General features: G+C 40.1%; 1 protein-coding gene and 1 pseudogene across 5 annotated transcripts in view; one reads left to right on the forward strand and one right to left on the reverse strand.

The window, feature by feature from the left end:
* Positions 1-9894, forward strand: part of LOC125885358 (serine/threonine-protein phosphatase 4 catalytic subunit B) — a 45609-nt gene extending 35715 nt beyond the window's left edge. For 2 of the 5 annotated variants that reach the window (XM_049570849.1, XM_049570848.1), the window contains exon 9: positions 6372-7280. In XM_049570849.1, the coding sequence (XP_049426806.1) occupies positions 6372-6501 (130 nt within the window). In that variant the 3' untranslated portion in view covers positions 6502-7280. Of the gene's footprint in view, positions 1-6371; positions 7281-8564; positions 8644-8717; positions 9679-9756 lie in introns of those variants that run through there. The other 3 variants (XR_007448861.1, XR_007448860.1, XM_049570850.1) reach the window with 3 other exon arrangements.
* Positions 9895-13821: 3927 nt separating this feature from the next.
* Positions 13822-16837, reverse strand: LOC125885364 (putative nuclease HARBI1; annotated as a pseudogene).
* Between the last annotated feature and the right edge of the window lie 3988 nt (positions 16838-20825).

Raw genomic sequence — 20825 nt, forward strand, 5'->3', positions numbered from 1 at the left:
TGATTTGTAGGAACTTCTTGTGGAGAAATCAGTGACTTATATGTTTACGTACGGTACTTCAAATGTAGCTCCTGCCATCTGCTGGTGCTTTTTAGGTGACTACAACATTTGGGCTGGCACATGAACAGACACAGTGACTGAAATAATAGTAAAAGTAATAAAAATAGGACAAGAATAACTCGGTGACATCACACACGTCGTGAAAGACGACCGGGGATAATTGGTGTGTACCATCATGTAGTGTGTCATGTCTGTCAGCCAAGTCACGGCACGATGTCATGACTCCACAATCGTGTAATGTGACTTTCAGAACAGGCAGAAAAGTCATGTAGTGTGTTCCAGGCATTAATCCTCCTTTACCATTTCTCCCTCTTGCATGTCGCTCATTTTCAGTATGTGACTGCAGCATGTGCATGAGAGGGGGAGGGGCTGCTGTTGTCAGAGAGGGAGAGACAGAGAGAGAAGCGAGTGGAGTAGAGCTTCAGAGCTGCTTTTCTGAAGCAAAACAAAAGTTTACATGTTCTAAAAAGAGAAAACATTGCATGTCCTGCGATGTGACTATTGCACATGCGCACATTGCGATGGCGATGTTCAAACGATATATTGTGCAGCCCTAGTAGAATGCTTTTTAAACTCTGTTCCATTTCCGTTTCGTTTTCCTGTAGCGTGCGTATGCGTAATGACGTGAGGCATTACGTGGTATCGGATTGGTCATAGGCTGTACTCGCCGATGCCCAAAGCTGCATTTTAGGCTGTATCGGAGGCATTTCCGATACTGGTATCGGTACAACTCTATCTGAAACTGAGCTACAGCACGGTGGCTAACATCATACAGCGGTTTTCCAAGATGGGTACCACTCGGAACAGGCCTTGCTAGGGTCGATCAAAGAAGTTGGCTTCAAAAAACAGACGCATGAGTACTGCCAGCATTGCTGCAGAAGTTGAAGAAGCGGGAGGTCAGCCTGTCAGTGCTCAGACCATACGCCGCACACTGCATCAAGTCAGTCTGCATGGCCGTCATCCCAGAAGAAAGCCCCGTCTCAAGCAGGCTCACAAGAAAGCCCGCAAACAGTTGGCTGATGACAAGCAGTCCAGGAGCATGAATTACTGGAACCATGTCCTGTGGTCTGACGAGACTAAGATAAACTTGTTTGGCTCAGATGGTGTCCAGCATGTGTAGCGGCGCCCTTGTGAGGAGTAACAAGATAATTGTGTCTTGCCTACAGTCAAGCATGGTGGTGGTAGTGTCATGGTCTGGGCCTGCGTGAGTGCTGCTGGCACAGGGGAGCTGCGGTTCATTGAGGGAAACATGAATTCCAGTATGCACTGTGATATTCTGAAGCAGAGCATGATCCCCTCCCTTCGGAAATTGGGCCGCATCGCAGTTTTCCAACATAACAACCCTGAACACACCTTCAAGATTTCAACTGACTTGCTTAGGAAGCTGAAGGTGAAGGTGATGGGTTGGCAAAGTTTGTCTTCAGACCTGAACCCAATTGAGCATATATGGGGCATCATCAAGCAGGAGGTGGAGGAGCGCAAGGTGTCTAACATCCACCAGCTCCGTGATGTCATCATGGAGGAGTGGAAGATTCGAGATTCCAGTAACAACCACAATAAATCTTTATGTTGAAAAAAATCGTGAGAGAATCGTGATCTCAATTATAAGCCGAAAAATCGTGATTCTCATTTTTTCCAGAATCGTGCAGCCCTACCCTGATATAATGTAGGGGAAACACTGAACAGTTCAGTCACTGAACATTTATAATAATGAACTTTGTAAGAATAACGAGTTAGTGTGATTCCGATACCCAGCTTTATGAATTATCTGTGTTGCTCTTTTTTGGAGAATAGAAAGTGAATGCAGTGAATTTTTGTAATTGTTGCCCCAAACTCTCTGCACAGTATTTTAGATATGGTAACTTGTGAACAGTAGAGATTGTGTAGTGACTAGGCTTGTGCTGGTTTGACAATTCACCAACCGGTTTGATTTAAAGCCAAATATCTAACCGAACCGATATATCGAACTATATGCCTAATTTTACCACTGGGGGTCGCATTTGAGCTATTTTTCCCAATAAAAGTCCATTATAGGTGTAATGCTCTTCCAATCCACTAGGTGGCTGTAATGCTGTATTAACCGCCAAGACACACAAGGTTACACAAGAAGAAGAAGAAACAGAAGGACACCAAGACGTTAGGGCAAAGACGGTGGATAAACCAGTAATAATAGTACAGTGTAGTATATACTGTATAGTACAGTACTAATCCAGTATCTTTGGTTAGGGTAACAAACTGAATGACTGCTGACTCCCTTGCACTTTTCCCCGCTCCCAATGAAATTTGATCTCTCGCAGCAGCAGACAGCTGAGCGGAGCTGCGGAGTCCCTCTGCAGCCTCTGAGACAAACTAAACAAAACACTTGTAGGCTCCTCCACTTCATTTATAAACAAACATAAACCTTATTAAGTTGTCATAATGCATGTTACAATGCAAGGTAAGTTGAATATAGTCCCTTTACACGCAAAATGTTATCATATTTGCACAATTTTAGTTTACTTTAGAGATTAACCCTGACATGTCTCCTCTAGTCACCCAAAAAAACAAATGAACTTTTGAACTATTGAGCTCACGATTATTTATCATGATTTATCATTTATCATTTATCATTATTAATTCATTTTAGGTACAAAATAATGTTATTGCGCTGTCAAATAAACAGCGTGCCTTTCACTCCCATGCTGTGCTGCATTCCTGCTAATAGCCCCTTTTCCACCGCAGGAACTTTTATCATTTACCCGGGATTTTGAAAAACCTTGGCACGTTTCCACCGAAATTACCCGAGGGGAAAAAACTTCCCCTCAACCCCAAACTTTCCCTGAAAAAAGTACGTAGTAGGGGGTAGGACTTTTCAGATTCCCCAGAATTCTTGAGGGGCGGGGCTGTGTGCTGAAGAACTCTGATTGGTGGAACACACACTTGCAGCATTCCGCACAGTGTGGCTGCAAACTTTATTTAATTTCTACAAGCTTAACTTTGTTTGTGTTTTGATTAAGGATGGATACTGTAACCTGGTACTAAATTAGCCCCGGGGCTAAATTATCAAAGACCGTACTATTGATGAGCGCTAAGGGTATCGGTTCTTTTGTGCCAGCGCTGAACTCCTCCACATACACACACACACACCTATGCGACACAGTAACTGGTGAACAGCTGAGCAGCCGTGGTGGAAACAAAGTGAAGATAACTCGAAAATGACTCGAGTTGACAGCAGCTACACTCATTGCTGTAAATGACATTAACCATAGGCGAGTAAGAAGCTAATACTTTATTAATACATGTGTTCAGCAAGCATGAAAATGTAAACATGTAGCAGCGATATTCAATATGCTCCGTCCACAGTCTCTCATCCATGACTCTAATGTTATGTCTTACACAAGGACAGCACGCTAATTCAGCTAATAGTGAATTGTTACAAATAAGCTCAAATGATAGCTGTCTGTATGTAGACTAACTTAGTTTGACACTTATCTTAAAATACTTTTAAACTTAGCTGCTGGTTGAGACAAACAGCCCTTCTTCTCTCTACCAGCACTAATGTTACCATGTTACCAGCCAATAAGGTGGCGGAGCCAAATATAGGGGACACGCCGAATCATCTACGTCATCAGCCTGATTTGAATACATTTTCCAGAACTTCTAGGTGCAGTGGAAACGCAAACCACACAGATTGCCAGGAATTCTTTTACCCAGGTAAATTAATTCTTGGAAATAAAAGTTCCTGGAAATGTTGGTGGAACAGGGGCTATTGATCAAATCTTTGGAGCATAATTTGTCTGGTTCTTATTCACAGTGCATCTCCATTAAAATTGTATTCAAACTTTTTACCCTAAATTAAATCAGCAGAGCACTGCTTGAACTTTCCTTTGCACCTGAATTCAATGCATCTGCCAGAAGCAAAATATAAATAAAGATGTACCAAAAATATAAGCTAAATGAAAATAAGTAAGCCATCACAGAAAGCAACCAGATGAAAGCAATTTTTAATGGAAACGCCTTCAGTAAAGGGAATTGCATCAATTACTTCTGTCTGTCTCGGGTAACTGGTTGAATTGGGTGATGCACTGTACAGTGTAGCTGTTATGGTGTCTGAGTGGTGGAAAAGGACAGGGACTCAGTGAGGTAATGCAAAGTAACATTGGTGATGGATGTTGTTTTGTCTATCTGCTCTGTTGTATATTACTCTTTTTATCTAGATTGCAGCTGCAACATTAAATTAATTTAATTTATTTTAATTAAATCAGCAGCATGACAGTCCCCTGAAAAGGGAGGCTGACCGATAGTTATATCCTTTATATTCATAAATTTAGGTACATTGTATGACTCTAAAATACAAGGTTATTGTCTACCAGTGATCCTCAGGGACCCATTCCATACCTCTGACACTGCCCTAGTGCACATGCTTCGGAGAGCTGGGGATGACAGTGGGTGGTCAGGTGTCAGACCTGGGGGAAGCACTGGAACGAAAAACTGACACATCTGTAGCAACTCATAATGTAATAATGGCTCATAATGTAATAGAGCTTCATAATGTAATAACAGAAATGTAATAGAAGTTCATAATGTAATAATCGGCTCATAATGTAATAAAATCATGAGCGTATAACGTAATAATAGCTTTGTGCATAATGTAATAATGTAATAACAGCTTATAATGTAATAATGGCTCATATTGTGAGAAAAGTGTTGCATTATCATCATTTTTAGGTCAAAACTGCACACACTGACAATAAGAGTGCACTTAAGGGCAGAGGTTTGTGTTTGACTATGATTTGTTTATAGATGGCGCGACAGTAACCAACTCAAAAACCGGCTGGAGAAGAGGGTGGATTGGGGAAGAAGGAGGGGGACTGTAGTTCATGTAGTTCAAAAGAGCATTTCCTTTGTGTACTATTGCTACAATAAATGCAGGACACAATAACTTCTACAATAAAAACACATTTAAGATGTGGTCTTTTCAAATAAGTAAGTGAACACTCTGTCCTTCCATACAACCTAGTGAAGACCTTCCAGTCAAAATGTTGCTGTTATTTTATTGTTGGTCTTAATGCCAATTTAATAAAGACTTTTAATAAGCATTGTTTTCCTACTACTTCCGTTAAATACATGATAGCAGTGTAACATTCATTCAATTTACTTTATTTTGGAATTTGTGCAAGAATAAGAAGAGCGTTTTAGAACCATGTAATAACAATAAACCAGCTCAAAAGTTCTTAAAATGTAAACACAGCCTGTCAGGACACCCAAGTAAAAACATAAGTCCAAATAAATTTAACTAAACAATATGCATAAATAATACATAACCATAAATTATAGTTGCTAACAAAAATCAAGTACAGGGTGCTCCATTTGTCAGTGACTGTGCCAGTGTTGACTCAGATCAAGGCTTAACGAGTGAATGGGATTTTAAAAAAAAAAAAAAAAAAAAGAAAACTTTACTTCTTCCAATGAATGTCTTTAATATGGACCCATCCAAAGAATATATGTTTAGTCACGATCTAGGCTGTAATCCACCTGGCAAGGCCACTATTGCATCCAGCCACTCTGTATAACCTACTAATACTTATGCAGCAGTCTTCATCCGTCATAATATTTAAACTTTCCACCAAGTGCTTAGTTGCAACAATCAGATAGTGGAAGTGAGCATGGCATTCTCAAAGGCCCAAAATACCTAACATGGGTGCCACCTAGTGGCTCAACTTTATACATCTTAAATAATAAAATGTGAGAATGCAATTACTATTAAATAATTCTTGGTTTCACTAATTTAGTTAGCTATGCGCTGAAAGCCATGCCATTTGCTTTATTTGCACCTTTAAGATGTAAAAATGATGATAATGCAGCAGTTTTCTCACGATATGAGCTGTTATTACATCATGAGCGACGCCAGGAAGGCTCATAATGTAATAGGTGATTACATTATTAAATTATGTGCAAAGCCGTTATTTCGTTATGTGCTCATGATTTTATTACATTATGAGCCAATTATTACATTATGAACTTTTATTACATTTAAGTTATTACATTATGAGCCATTATTACATTTTGAGTTGCAACATCACTTACAGTTTGATAATAGCATTAAAAACACAAGTTTCACTACTAGTGGTTTCTGTGACACAAGAAATACTGAAGTCAAACAACGTCACTGTTTAATATGGATCTGGTTTTCACAGTGTAATAGGGAGTCCCTTGGACTCATCAGTAGTGAGTTTAATGCGTCCTTTCAGATTTGAATGCGTCAAGGACACAGGACATGTAGCTGGCAACATCATTGTATGTGAATGTCCTAACCAGTTCTTTCTCATCAGATGTGGAAATGTGGCAGCCATCTTGGAGCTGGATGAGCATCTACAGCGGGAGTTCATCATATTTGAGGCAGCGCCGCAGGAAACCAGAGGCATCCCCTCTAAGAAGCCAGTAGCTGACTATTTCCTGTGAAGCCTTTGAGAAGACGGCAATGATGTGTTGAAATCTCTGGTACAGTTTCACACCAGCTGCCCTCCATCCTGCTGCTGGACGGTCCTGTCAGTCCGAACTCAAAGCAGTTAGACAGAAAACCTGCCAAACCCTGCAAAGCTTCATACAGCTTCAGCTTAAAGAGCTGGGTTTTTGCCGTACTGCCTAAGGCTGACAGAGCAGTCATTGTGAAGGATGTAGGGGCGAGGTGGATACTGGGCCCATGACTGTTGTCACTTCTCCTCATTTTCTCCCCTCAACCTCCTTCCATTGCTTTCCCTCTCTCCCTGTAGATACCACATTTGACCTCTACCACTCTTGTATCTCTCCAAGACAGACATTGTCATTTAGTTGAAGAAGTATATGGAAGGAGTTATATCTTTTTTCCCCTTTTCTTTTCTTTTTTTTTTTCAAAAATGTGCAGATGTAGAAAGTTTAACCATTTTATCATTTATGAATTCCTTCAGTGCATATGTTGTCTTGTTTTTGATTTTTGTATAATTGTTGCTACCAGGATTAAATGCAAGATGACGTATTTCCTCACCCCCTTTTTGTTCTTATGTTTAACTGTCATCTGTCATGTGCATCACTAGTTAACATGTGCTGCTGCTCTGCACCATCACAAATACCAGAAATGTAATGACTGGCCAACAGAAGTCACTATATTCACTGTATTCTCTCTTAATTCATTTAAATCTACAAATCTCTGTAGGTCTGTCAATTTTGATATTGTGAGAATAAAGTTTTTGTATCAATGCTGATTTCTTTTCAGGTGTGGTTTAATGTCACATGCATACTAACTATGGCTGCAAATTAGGGGTGTTCACAAAATCCTTGTTTTATATTTTCAATTTTATGTTATTTTACTTAAGCTATATAGAGCTTAACAGTGTGGTTCTGGAAATAAAAATCCGATTCATTTTCCCCATAGAGAATTTGATTATTAGCCATAATATCGTAACCATCCAACATTAACTTAGCACTTGCTAAAAGGTTGTGAAACGATGGTATATGTTCCCGTAGAAGCCACGAGTTTGCATTATATCAACCTCGTTTAAAAAAAAAACAAAAAAAACCAAAAACATTTTATTAGCAATGTCAGAGAGAAGTACTACACAACCAATAACCCTTCAGGGCAACAGTGACATCTCTGATTGGTGGAGATGGCTGTTACCATGGAAACGTAAATAACCCCTGCGAAAGAAGCACCGTCCGAACTGTATCATCGTTTTGTTTTCCACAGAACAGCCATTAATTCCCTATCTGACATGCTGCGGTTTTTTAGAGATGAGGAAAAGCGTGTCCAAAGGGGTGAAAATCACTACAAGTCAGGTCGTGGAGTGTTTTTGAGGGCCAGATCGTAGGTGCTGCCAGGGCCAGAATGAAAGACAAAACGTACAGGCTTGCGGTGAGTTTTGCAGGCTGCCTAGTCAGGTCGCTAAGATGAGATGAGATGAGGATTCGGGGGGGCTTGACTGTCATGACATGTCAGCTTCATTAAAAGCATAGCTACAAATTAAAGCAACAATAGATGTAAAATCATAGAGACAGTACATCTGTGATCAGTTCTCTAATTTAATTTAACTATTTTTCCAATCTTTTACTCTTTTCCAATTTCTCGTTTTATTTTATGGAAGTGATCAATGTAAGTGCACTTGTCCTTTAAACTCAATAAAAAATAAAAGCTGCTTGGTACATTCCTTACAGGCGTATAAGTTTGTAGAACAGTTTTCAACAGTTAAAACAAGAGGCCATTCTTAAATAGACCACAGGATTGATCACAGAATCACAGAGTGGAAAATGGATAAGAGTCGCACTTCCTATTTTACAGCCGCTGAGCAGCAGCTCCTAATGGAGTCATATGAGGAGGTGAAACACATTATAAGAAAAAAAGGCAACACCAAAAAAATGTACAATTATTGAACAGTAGCCTACTCCAGTGGAACTGTTATAATAACAGTTAAAGGACTAACGGAGTTAGTTACTTTTCAAGTCCACTAATTAACAGTTGTACACTTTGTCTATTTTATCTATCCACTCTCCAGGAAGAACAAACTTGTCTGAGCAAAAAAGGACCTGGCAGCAGGTGAAAATAAAATACAAGAACATTTTGCAGGCTGGTAAGTGACTTTTGTGTAGACAAATGAGGTGATGAGATTAGGTGTTTGCTGACATATTGAATGTCTGTATGATTGCAGCAGTCAAAAAAGAATCCAGCCTGTTGCCCTTTGCTGCATGTCATCCCCCTTTTTCTCCCCCCTTCACGCTTACCTGTCCTGTCCATTAAAGGCAAAATGCCCAAAAAAATATCTTTAAAAAAAAAAAAAAAAAGCCCATAAAACTGGCACGGGGGTGGCCCACCCAGCCGGACCTGACCACAGCAGAGGAGCTGGCACTTGATTTGAATAAAGAGAGGCCAGTGATGGAGGGAAAGGACTGTGACAGACTCAGTCACTGCAACAGAAACTGGCTGCTTCATACAAGGTACATATTGCAATACTACTGCACATGGAACACAATCAAAAATATTATACTGTCTGACTTTGGATTTCCTTGCAGTGTCTGGGGACACACTTCTACTTTTGGAGCCACCAGAAGATGATCTGGCTAGTACTGTACATTTTATTGAAATCACAGGCTTGGCATGTCCTGTCAAAATTCTTAATACATGTTCTCTTGGTACATGTATGTATATGGCAGAGGGAAGGCACATCTGCAGCTGTAGAATGCACATCTGCAGATGAGGAGACGGTGTCACTAGACTCCAGAAGGCTTGAGGTATCATGTCAGTTCTGTGGAAATATCCTGCTTATTTAGTCCATAATGGATATGAAGTCAGTGATGTGGTGCTAATAGAAAATGTTATGTGTGTAACAGGACCCAGACACTGCATGGCCTCAGAAGCAGCCTGATAACATTCTAAGTATTGGCTAAAGTAAATCTACATTATGCACAAATCCTGCTGTGCTAATTGACATTTCTTTTACAGAATTCACTGTCAGAGCTCCATATGGAAAACATCTTGAGAGACAGATAGAGCTGGCAGAAGTAAAAATTCAAGTGGAGAAAAGAAAGCTGCAAGAAATGGAGCTTGATCTTGAAATTAAAAGAAGGACCCTTGTGAAACTGGACCTAGAAATCCAGAAATTAGAAAGTGAAGTGAGTATTTCAGTGCACACTGTAACCATATCTGTAATATAGTGTATTAATAGTTGTTACTTTTGCTTTCTATTTCAGGTTCCAAGCAGACAAAAGAGGACTGGGAAATAAAACAATTGAACGACAAAACATTGTGGTGTCCTCCCTTTTTCATGAATGTGCGGTATACCATTGATTGGTGAAGTGGAATTTAAAAGATAACCACACACTGTGTGCTACCAATGCCAGGTAAAATGCACATACACAGCAAAAAGTAACATACATGATCATTTACTGAAGAGAGGCTAAATTTGTTGATTTAACCTAAGTGGAAAAATGATGCAACATATTTAGAAAAACCATGGAAATGCTGTAAAACACATGAATTTGTCACAGGATTGACAGTAAAACTACCAGATGAATCACTAGGATTAATCTTAGCCCGGTTGTTAGCCTGGTCTGGAGCAGGCTAGCTGCACAGAATAAATCGCCATAGTAACTTGACCAGGTTAAATTTGACCTGCTTTCATGCAACTGACTTGAGGCTAAGTTCAGCCCAGGATAACCAACATATCCCAGCTTAATCCCTTATCTTGGTTTTGTGCAATATCCCTCTGTACTACGAAGGCAGTTCAACTTACCTAGGATATCTTTTCGTTATCTAGGTCAACTAACCCTAACAATCATAATCAAGCTAAGTGGTCACACTACGGTGGTTATCAATTTGGTAAATCAACCCAGGTTTTCCCAATCTAGTTATAAGTGCATTTACATGAAAGGGGCAGTATTCGCAGCATGTTGCCAATCACAGCCATGGAAAAGACCCACAGAGCAGCGTACTTCACTCAAGAGGAGCAGACAATTATGCTTCACAAATATGAAAAATTCAAGCATTTAATCCAAGCCAAAGGTAACACAGTAGCGGCTGCCAAAAGTCGGAAAGACGGCTGACAAAAAGTCGCCGACTGTGTGAATGTAAGTTCAAAGGTTTATACTGTATATCTTATGACTTACGCATATTGCGTACTATACAATATCATAACCTTATTTAGGATGATGAGTAGATTTGTCTGTAATTACATTTGTGTATTCCATTAAATTGATGTGATGCGTAGATGGTGTATATGACTTTTAATACTGTGAATTTTATATGAATTTTAATCTCGTTCTTTTAGTTCTAACCCCGGTGGTGCGAAATGCACATGGGAGCAAATCAAAAATAAACATAAAAACATAGTTCAAAGCGGTAAGAAAACTTATTCTCATGTTTTTATGTAGTTTATGTTTTTTTAAGTACAGCAAATAACATACAAGGCTTTAATGCCTCGATCACTCTCAGTTGTTGGATAATATCAGTACAAAACAATAACAATCTGACACTGCTTGCAGCCAACAGGAAGAAAAACAAAATAAAGAAGACAGGAGGGGGCCCTCCTACACAGAATTTTATTCCTGATGAGGAGCTGGCCTTCTCAAACAATGAGGGTTGCTCCTTAATGGAGGGAGTGGAGGGGGGAGTCTCCTCTTACCCTGTTGGAAGTGGCAGCTCCCAACACCCGCATTTGTACAAGCTATGTGTCTGTGGGTAAATGTAAACTACTGGGTTGCTGATAAAATACAGTTCATTAATATAGGCGCAGTATTGTGGGCATATTTATCATGTATTTCTTTTCTGTACAGTTGATGGAGACATTAGTGTTGCTGCCACCACCCACATACACACTATCTCATACAGAGGTAACAGTGGAAGCAACAAGTCATATACACTGGTATGTCATCTGTGGTAGCTGATCAAGGATTAAATGGGCCATTTGTTTTCCCAGGTGGAGGACCCAGATGATGAGACGGTGTCTGTGTGCTCAGTGAGAGTTTTGGGGGTACACTTTCAATTTTCAATTCCAATTTATTTATAAAGCCCAATATCACAAATCACAATTTGCCTCACAGGGCTTTACAGCATACGATATCCCTCTGTCATTTGGACCCTCAAAGCGCATAAGGAAAAACTCCCCAAAAAAACGGTAGAAACCTCAGGAAGAGCAACTGAGGAGAGATCCCTCTTCCAGGACGGACAGACGTGCAATAGATGTCGTACAGAACAGATCAGCATAATAAATTAACAGTAATCCGTATGACACAATGAGACAGAGAGAGAGAGAGAGAGAGAGAGAGAGATGCAGGACAGACAGCAGTGACAGTAGCTTACAACAACATTAATTAAAGTAATAATATTATAGTTCTGGCTACTGTGGTACAATATGTTGAAAATAGCCTATATATTAATATCTGGCAGTATAGATGTGTGACAATAATCATATGTGTATAATAACAGTAAAGTATGACTAATGACTAATGATGGCAGCAGCAGCAGGAGGCATCTGGCAGGACCACGGCAGCAGCACAGTATATGTGTGTGTATATCTATATCTATGTATATATACGTGTTGCTATCTGCAGAAAGTATTAAAGCATGAAGTTCTGGCTACTGTGGTACAATATGTTGAAAGTATATATTAATATCTGACAGTATACATATGTGACAATAATCATATGTGTATAATAACAGTAGAAGTATGATTAATGATGACAGCAGCAGCAGGAGGCATCTGGCAGGACCACGGCAGCAGCACAACCACACACGTCATGCTATCCAGGCACTGCTGCAATATGAGTTAACCTGAGAGACAGTGGAGCACAAAGGCTGCGGAGAAGAAGCCGAGTTAGTGACATCCAGAATGGCCAAGTTAGCAAGATGCAGTAATAGGATACGAGAGAGAGAGAGAGAGAAGGAGAGAAGGTGCCCGGTGTATTATAGGGGGTCCTCCGGCAGACTAGGCCTAAGTCAGCCTAACTAGGGGCTGGTACAGGGCAAGCCTGAGCCAGCCCTAACTATAAGCTTTATCAAAGAGGAAAATCTTAAGTCTAGTCTTAAATGTGGAGACGGTGTCTGCCTCCCGAACCATAACAGGAAGATGATTCCACAGGAGAGGAGCCTGATAGCTGAAGGCTCTGGCTCCTGATCTACTTTTGGAGACTTTAGGGACCACGAGTAACCCTGCGTTCTCAGAGCGCAGAGTGCTGGTGGGATAATATGGCACTATGAGCTCTCTAAGATATGACGGAGCCTGACCATTTAGAGCTTTATAAGTTCATAGTAGGATTTTAAATTCAATTCTTTGTTTTTTTACAGGGAGCCAATGCAGAGAAGCTAAAACAGGAGAAATATGATCACGTTTCTCAGTTCCTGTTAGTACACGTGCTGCTGCATTCTGAATTAGCTGGAGAGTTTTTAAGGACTTACTAGAGCTACCCGATAATAGAGAGTTACAGTAATCCAGCCTTGAGGTAACAAAAACATGGACCAATTTTTCTGCATCTTTTCAGGTCAGGATAGGCCTAATTTTCGCAATATTACGCAGATGAAAAAATGCAGTCTGTGAGGTTTGTTTTAAATGAGAATTAAAAGACAAATCTTGATCAAATGTTACTCCGAGGTTTCTTATGGTAGTGCTAGAGGCCAGAGCAATGCCATCTAGAGAAACTATGTCATCAGATAAAGAGTCTCTGAGTTGTTTGGGGCCAAGTTTAGTTTAGTTAATTGATTACCTTCTTCTGGCTTTATCGATAAATACAACTGTGTATCATCTGCATAGCAATGGAACCATTGGACCTTTAGTCCTTTGTTACCAATTTTATGCAGTTTTTAATCTGTCCATGTTAACACAGATGGTGTGAGTGTGGATACTTGGCTGTGATTGATTATCTTTAACAGTTTGATGGTGGTGGTCTTCACATCAGACTAATAACAATTTCAGGTGCTCTCTGTCCTAGAAGTTAATGGCTGTCGTTGCTATATTAACTTTGCAGGATGAGGGAAATCTTCCTCCTCCTGCACCTGTGGCTTCCACCTCTAGGCCAAGAGCATCACAAGCAGTAATGAATTAACCTTGAACAGAGTAGCTGATGTGACCTTTACACCTGTCTTTAAGTGGGCCCTGCAAAGGGACAACACTTGCATGTTAAATCAACTGTATTATGTGATTTGTTTCAGGTTGGAGCAGACAATCTGAGGGCTCTATATAAGAGGACATTAGAGTTGGACATTGAGTTGAAGAAACTGTTAATGAAAAAAGCAAAATTTGAGGTAGAGAAACTGGAACATGAAAATAAGGTAATTTAGTAATTCAGTTTAATTCCAGGCATGGAAAACATTCAACTAAAATGTCTTCTTCTTCACAGGAACGGGGAAAAAAATCATAACAAAATAAAGATTCGTAAATGAAAAGAGAAATGCCTGTTGTTGTGTCTTAAACAAAAAAATGTTCTGTAATGGCCTCTCACAGCCCTGCCAGGTGGTCTATGGTGATGGGGTCAACAACATCAGGGGGCTGGTGGAAGACGGGTGGAGCCCTTTCTTTCCGTATTGTGGCTATGTTATGGAGCACAACACAGGCAGATACGATTTTGCATGATCGGTCTGGGGCCGCCCTGAGCCCATGAAGGCAGGCAAAACGGGTGTTCAGTAAAGGTCATCAGGTCTGTCCCTGGTTTTGGTAAGGGCCACGTTGAATCTGTTTTGTGACCCTGCATCAGGGTCAGGTTGGGTGTCATCAAAAAGGGCTGGCAGGCGTAACCCCTGTCTCCAAGTAAGAGTCCACTGAACAGCCCTGAACAGGAAAAAGGATTATTGCCATGACTTCTCACAAAAAAACAGTGCAAATAAAGTAATCTGCAATGTACAGTTACCATACCCTGCTCAAATCTGTGGCACAGTGCAGATTCCCTGAATATTCTGGAATCATGTACTGACCCAGGCCACTTTGCCTCAATGCTGGTGACCATGCAGTGATGGTCACAGGTCATCTGCAAAACCATTTGGGGTTAAAATACTTCCACAAGGTAAGAGCATTTAAAGTCAATGTGCACTAGAAAGGATTACATGGTAGGGAGAGAGAGAGTCCAAATGTGCATTGTGAATATTTTTGTGTCATTTAATGCAGGTAGTGTGCTGATATGATGAGATAATAAGATGTTGCCACTAATGTGCACATTGAATGTGAAATTCAAATATTAACACACTGCAAGATTTACCTGAACATTGCTGTGGACTGACTTCCCGTTCGCATAATCTGATTCATTGTCACCCAGACGTGAGATGGAGATATGCGTGCAGTCGATGGCACCGATCACCCTTGGGAACACTATGCATTTGATATACATCAGTTAATATAAAACAGTCAGTGAAAGCAGTCACCCACAGTATACAAGAAATTGCATGTTGCAAAAAAATGCAAGGGGTGGCACGGTGGTGTGGTGGTTAGCACTGTCGCCTCACAGCAAGAGGGTTGCCGGTTCGATCCCGGGCGTGGGAGCCCTTCTGTGCGGAGTTTGCACGTTCTCCCCGTGTCAGCGTGGGTTCTCTCCGGGCACTCCGGCTTCCTCCCACAGTCCAAAGACATGCAGATTGGGGACTAGGTTAATTGATAACTCTAAATTGACCGTAGGTGTGAATGTGAGCGTGAATGGTTGTTTGTCTCTATGTGTCAGTCCTGCGATAGTCTGGCGACCTGTCCAGGGTGTACCCTGCCTCTCGCCCGATGTCAGCTGGGATAGGCTCCAGCCCCCCCGCGACCCTCAAGAGGATGAAGCGGTTAGAAGATATATGAATGAATGAAAAAAATGCAAGGCTATACAAACAGTCTGAGAGACTGTGAGCGCATTGCTCCAGCGTATTGCGCTGCCGACATAGGGCTCAAGGAGCTGGCACAGATAAATCAGTCCCTCTGACAAGAATCTGTATCTTTCAAACAGGTGATCGTCAGAGAAAGCAAAGGGATTTTGCCGATCTCTAAAAACCCTTGCCCTCCTTAGAGATCCTCTCACGTTCTGCGCATCTAACTCCACGGGATCTTCAGTTAATGGTGATGCCATTTTCCAAGAGAATTGATTGGTCAGTAAGCGGTGCTTTCATACACGCTGATCACTTATCTTGAACATAACCTGGTCTGGAGCAGATTAGCTGTTCAGCATAAGTTGCCTCTGTGATTTATCCCGGTTAAAAGAAAACTGGCTTCGTAGTACTGAAAAGCCAGGGTTAACCCCAAAGTTACCTCGCTAACGCCAAATCCTGCTTCGTAGTACAGGCCTCAGGAAAGGCCCACAACACCCTGGAGGAATTACATATCTGGCCTGGGAAGACCTCAGGATCCTCTAGGAGGAGGTGGAAAATGTTGGCTGGGGAGAGAGATGTCTGAAATGTCTTAGCCCGCTGCCCTCACAACCTGGCCCCAGATAAGCAGCAGAGGATGGCTGGGTGGCTGGGTGGTTGGATGGATGGATGGATGGATGGATGGATTTGTTTTGCAATAATGCCTGTGTAGCAGAGAGAATCTGAGTCAGAGGCTGCAGACTGCAGCCTCTCCAAAAAGTAGGTCAACTCCTCCCCTTTCCTAACCCCCCTAAATTGGCAGAGCCTATTTAAGACACCTGTGGCATGAAGGCTGTCTCTGAGGTGGATAATGTGGCCTGGAGGTCGTTTTAGCCTGTTTTACTTTGAGTAGTGACCTTTATTTTAACAGAAGCTACACTGTGTTTGTGTTAAATAGTTTACTGCCTGTTTTGCACGGATGGCCTGGTCGTCTTGGTGTCCACTGAAATTGATTTGAGGTTTGTTAACTTTTTAAACAATGTTTAACTTCCACAAACCACAAAATGTGTTAACATTGTATTTGCTTCTTTTGTAGTGGTGAATTGTTCCAAACTGATTGGAGGACATCAGGGTAATTGTAGTACCTGCTCAGATACAGTCAGCTGCTGTTTTGTTTTAGATGAGTGTTTTGTCTGTTTTGTTAGCTTTGGTTTTGTTAGGTTCTGTTTTGTTCCAGGTTGCTCATCTTTAGTTTACTTTGAGTTAGCCATTACTTTTGAATTATGACTTCTATTGAAATTGTTATTAAAATTTGCCCTTTTAGCCTGAACCAACTGGTTTAATACAGTTTTAGCCATTTCTTGGGTAACATTTTCTTCTTTTTTTGTTTCCTTACAGTGCAGTGGTTGTTGGCTAGCGGTGGAGGCTAGGCACCCTGGGTGGTTCCCAGCACCTTTCTGTTGTAGTGATAAGGGCACTGGGACACGATAGTCTGCACCTGTTTGCCGTGTGTTTGCTGTGAGTTCATGAGTGGTGGGTAAGTGCACTCCTGGGACACTTCCTTTGGTAGTTTGCCTCCCCCTTGCTAGCTTCCACTCACTCCCCCCTTTCCGTTTTGATAGTTTTAATCATCTACTCTGGAAGTGTTTTCATTAATTAAACAAAGAGTTATTGTTCAGAGAATAAATTGTAATAAATTTTCATACATCCTTCCGGGAGAATGACTACAGTAGCCTCTATGCTTGCAGTAATGATGTGCTTTTCAATGATCAGTTTCTAAAGGAAACTTGTAAATTAAAATGTGATCTTGAAAGGAGGATGTGTAATTCACATACAGTGTATCACCACAGTGACATGTTAAATAATGAAATTACATTATTGGAGGTGCAAGATGCTATAGATCGCGCCAAAGTAAAAAAGGCAGTGGGTGTGGAGGAGCTCTCTAATGAGGTGCTCAAATCCCCCAACTTGTTGACTGTGTTACATCCTTTATTTCAAACGTGTTTTAATACTGGCATCACACCGTCCATGTGGGATAAAGCAATAATTATTCCCATCCCAAAATTAGTAACAGCAGACCCCAGAGTCCCCCTAAACTATAGAGGCATCAGCTTGCTCAGTACAGTTTACAAGCTCTATTCTGGCGTTTTAAATAAGAGACTCACTAATTACTTGGAGTTTAATAACGGGTTGGTGGATGAGCAGAATGGCTTTAGAAAAGAAAGAGCTTGTATCGATCATATTTTTGTTATTTCATCAGTCATAAGAGCAAGATTAGAGGAGGGTAAAAATACATTTGTTTGCTTTGTTGATTTTAAAAAGGCATTCGACTGGATCCACAGAGACTTATTGGAGTATAAGTTACTCTGCTCTGGCATCCATGTTAAATTCTATAATGCCATTAAAGCTTTATACAAAGCCCCAGTCGCTTGTATTCAGTTAAATGATCGTAGAACTGGCTGGTTTCCCACACCTTATGGTGTAAAGCAAGGTGATGTGCTCTCACCCACCCTGTTTGCTTTATATGTGAATGATCTGGCTCAGGAAATTAAGCAGGAAAATTTGGGAATTTCAATTGGAAATATTAATCTGAGTATTCTTTTATATGCTGATGATATTGCCCTGGTGGCTGAAAATGAGTCTAATCTTCAGAAAATGTTGAATATCATGGAGGGGTGGTGTAGTAAATGGAGACTCGCAATCAACAGGGAAAAAAACACAGATTATACATTTCAGGAGGAAATACGAGCAGCAGAGCAACTATGGATTTCTTTTTGGGTCAGTGAATTTGAGTTATACCCCCTCTTATAAATATTTAGGCTTTATTTTCAATGAATTTATGAATTTTTCAGAGGGAAGGAAAATGTTGGCAGACTCAGCAGGTAGAGCTCTGGGTGCCATACTAGGTAAACTGAAACTATGTCCTGACCTGGGTTTTGTTACTTACACTAAACTATATGACTCTATGGTTGCTTCTATCCTTTTTTATGCAGCAGGAGTGTGGGGTGCTGAGGAGGCTGCCGAATGCAAAACTATTCAGAATAGAGCTTTGAGGTGTTTCCTTGGGGTGCATAAGTACACTACTAAGTTAGCTATTGAAGGTGATACAGGTTGGGAAAGTTGTTTGGCAAGGCAGAGATGTGAGATGATCAGGCTGTGGAACCGCCTAACTCAATTGCCAGAGGAGAGGTTAACAAAAAGTATATTTAATTGGAATAAAGTACACCACCATGCATGGATCAGAGAAATATCTTCAGTTTTTTCACTCTTGGATTTAAATGCACATTTTATGAATAATTTACAGTGTAATTTGAAGGTGGTCAAACAGAAACTGTCATTGTTACACCAACAGCAATGGAAGGTGGATATTTGGAAAAAAGCAAAACTGAGAAACTATATTCAGATTAAAAGTGAGTATTCCACCGAACCTTATGTTTCTTTTAATTTAAAGAAAGGACAGAGGTCCCTCTGTGCTCAACTAAGAGCGGGTGTTTTACCCTTGAGGTAGGTAGGTATAAAGGTATTCCTGAAGAACAGCGATTGTGTGTGCTTTGTGACCTAGGTGTTGTGGAGGATGAATTTCATTTTGTGTTTCATTGTCCACTTTATCATGGTTTAAGAAACATTTTATTTGAAAAGATCTAGGTAAAGAATCCTGATTTGTTTTGGATATCTGAATGTTCTATGTTATGTTGGCTGTTTAAGGAAGAAGTGTTTACTTTAAGTAAGTTTTTGGAGAAGGCATGGCAGCTACGAAGGAGAACTCTGTATCCATAAGCCACATTCCGAGTATATTGACTGTATCTTTTTTTGGCTGTCTTGGATTGTAATATGTGTATTTTAAGAGAGTGTCTTGTAAGCCCGTGCGGGCTGGGCACCCTGGTGTGCAGGACACTTTAATAAATTTGTAACTAACTAACTAACTAACTAACTATAGGCTATACTGTACTGTATAAACACAATATGCACAATACCAAACATAGTATAGCATATTAATAAATTTATTAATATATTTTAATAAAGAAAAAGCTTGATTGTTGATTGAGTTTATTTCTCACACACTCTCTTTTATACCCACAGCCATCAGACTTAATAATTCTTTCTATTATAATCATAAGAATAATTCTTATTCTTATTACACTGACTGCTGTGATCCCACAAAAGTAGTAAAAAACATTTTCAGTATTTACATAAACACTGAAATTAATTTTGGTATTGGTATTATAACTATGAAAATGGGACGGTGGTCAAGATGATTCGAAAAAAGACACAGAAGGATGAGCAGCAGGGGATATTTGCAACACAGCTGGTGGAAAAGTGAATATGTGTCATGTTCCACTGTTAAGTATTTTATTTTCTCCCTCATGTTTCATGTCTTGTCTTCCTGTTTTATTTTGTGATCACTCACCGCTGTCTCTGTTCCAGGTTCCTGTCTGCCCTGCCCCCTCCCCGTCTGTGTGCACCTGATCCCTGATTGTGTCTCCCGCACCTGTGTCTAATCACTCCCCATCAGCCCTGTATATATTCCATTGCATTGCATATATAACATTAGAGAGCAGAAGCGACAGTACTGCTGGTCTGGTATGGCAAGCCATTTTAACATTTAATCGCTAGACTGGATATTCATTGCTGATATCTGCAACATAATTTTGCCTAGTCAAAACTCTAATTACAGATATCTGTAATTCAGTTTTGACTAGTAGGATTCAAACTATTTTTGCCATTCATGTGTATGGGGTTTGTCATTATAGATATCTCCAATGTAGTTGAGGATATCTACAATTGTTATTTCGGATATCTGCAACTGAATTGTGGATATCTGTAATTCCAGTTTGAGATATCTACAATTTAATTTTGACTAGTCATAATTCAAGTTCAAGATATCTTTAATTATCATCAATTGAAGATATCTACATGGTCCTTTCTAGATACCTTGAATTGAGTTTCAGATAGTCAGAATGACGTTGTAGATATCTTGAATTAGAATTATGACTAGTCAAAATGACGTTGTAGATATCTGTAACTGAATTATGACTAGTCAAAATGACGTTATAGATATCCGCAACTGAATTATGACTAGTCAAAATGATGTTGTAGATATCTACAACTGAATTATGACTAGTCAAAATGACGTTGTAGATATCTCGAACTGGAATTATAGATAGTTATAATGTAATTGTAGATATCTATAATGACAAACCCCATACACATGAATGGCAAAAATAGTTTGAATCTTACTAGTCAAAACTGAATTACAGATATCTGTAACTGTAGTTTTGACTAGTCAGAATGACATTATAGATATCTGTAATTCAGTTTTGACTAGTCAGAATGACGTCATAGATATCTGTAATTCAGTTTTGACTAGTCAGAATGACGTTACAGATATCTTAAATTAAAATTCCTACTAGTCACAATGACATTCCTACTAGTCAAAATGACGTTATAGATATCTATAATGATAATTCCGGATAGTCGGACTTAGTGATTAAATGTTAAAACGGCTTGCCATACCCGCAGC

The sequence above is a fragment of the Epinephelus fuscoguttatus genome, unplaced genomic scaffold (genome assembly GCF_011397635.1).
Source record: "Epinephelus fuscoguttatus unplaced genomic scaffold, E.fuscoguttatus.final_Chr_v1 AP022699.1".
Lineage (NCBI taxonomy): Eukaryota > Metazoa > Chordata > Actinopteri > Perciformes > Serranidae > Epinephelus > Epinephelus fuscoguttatus.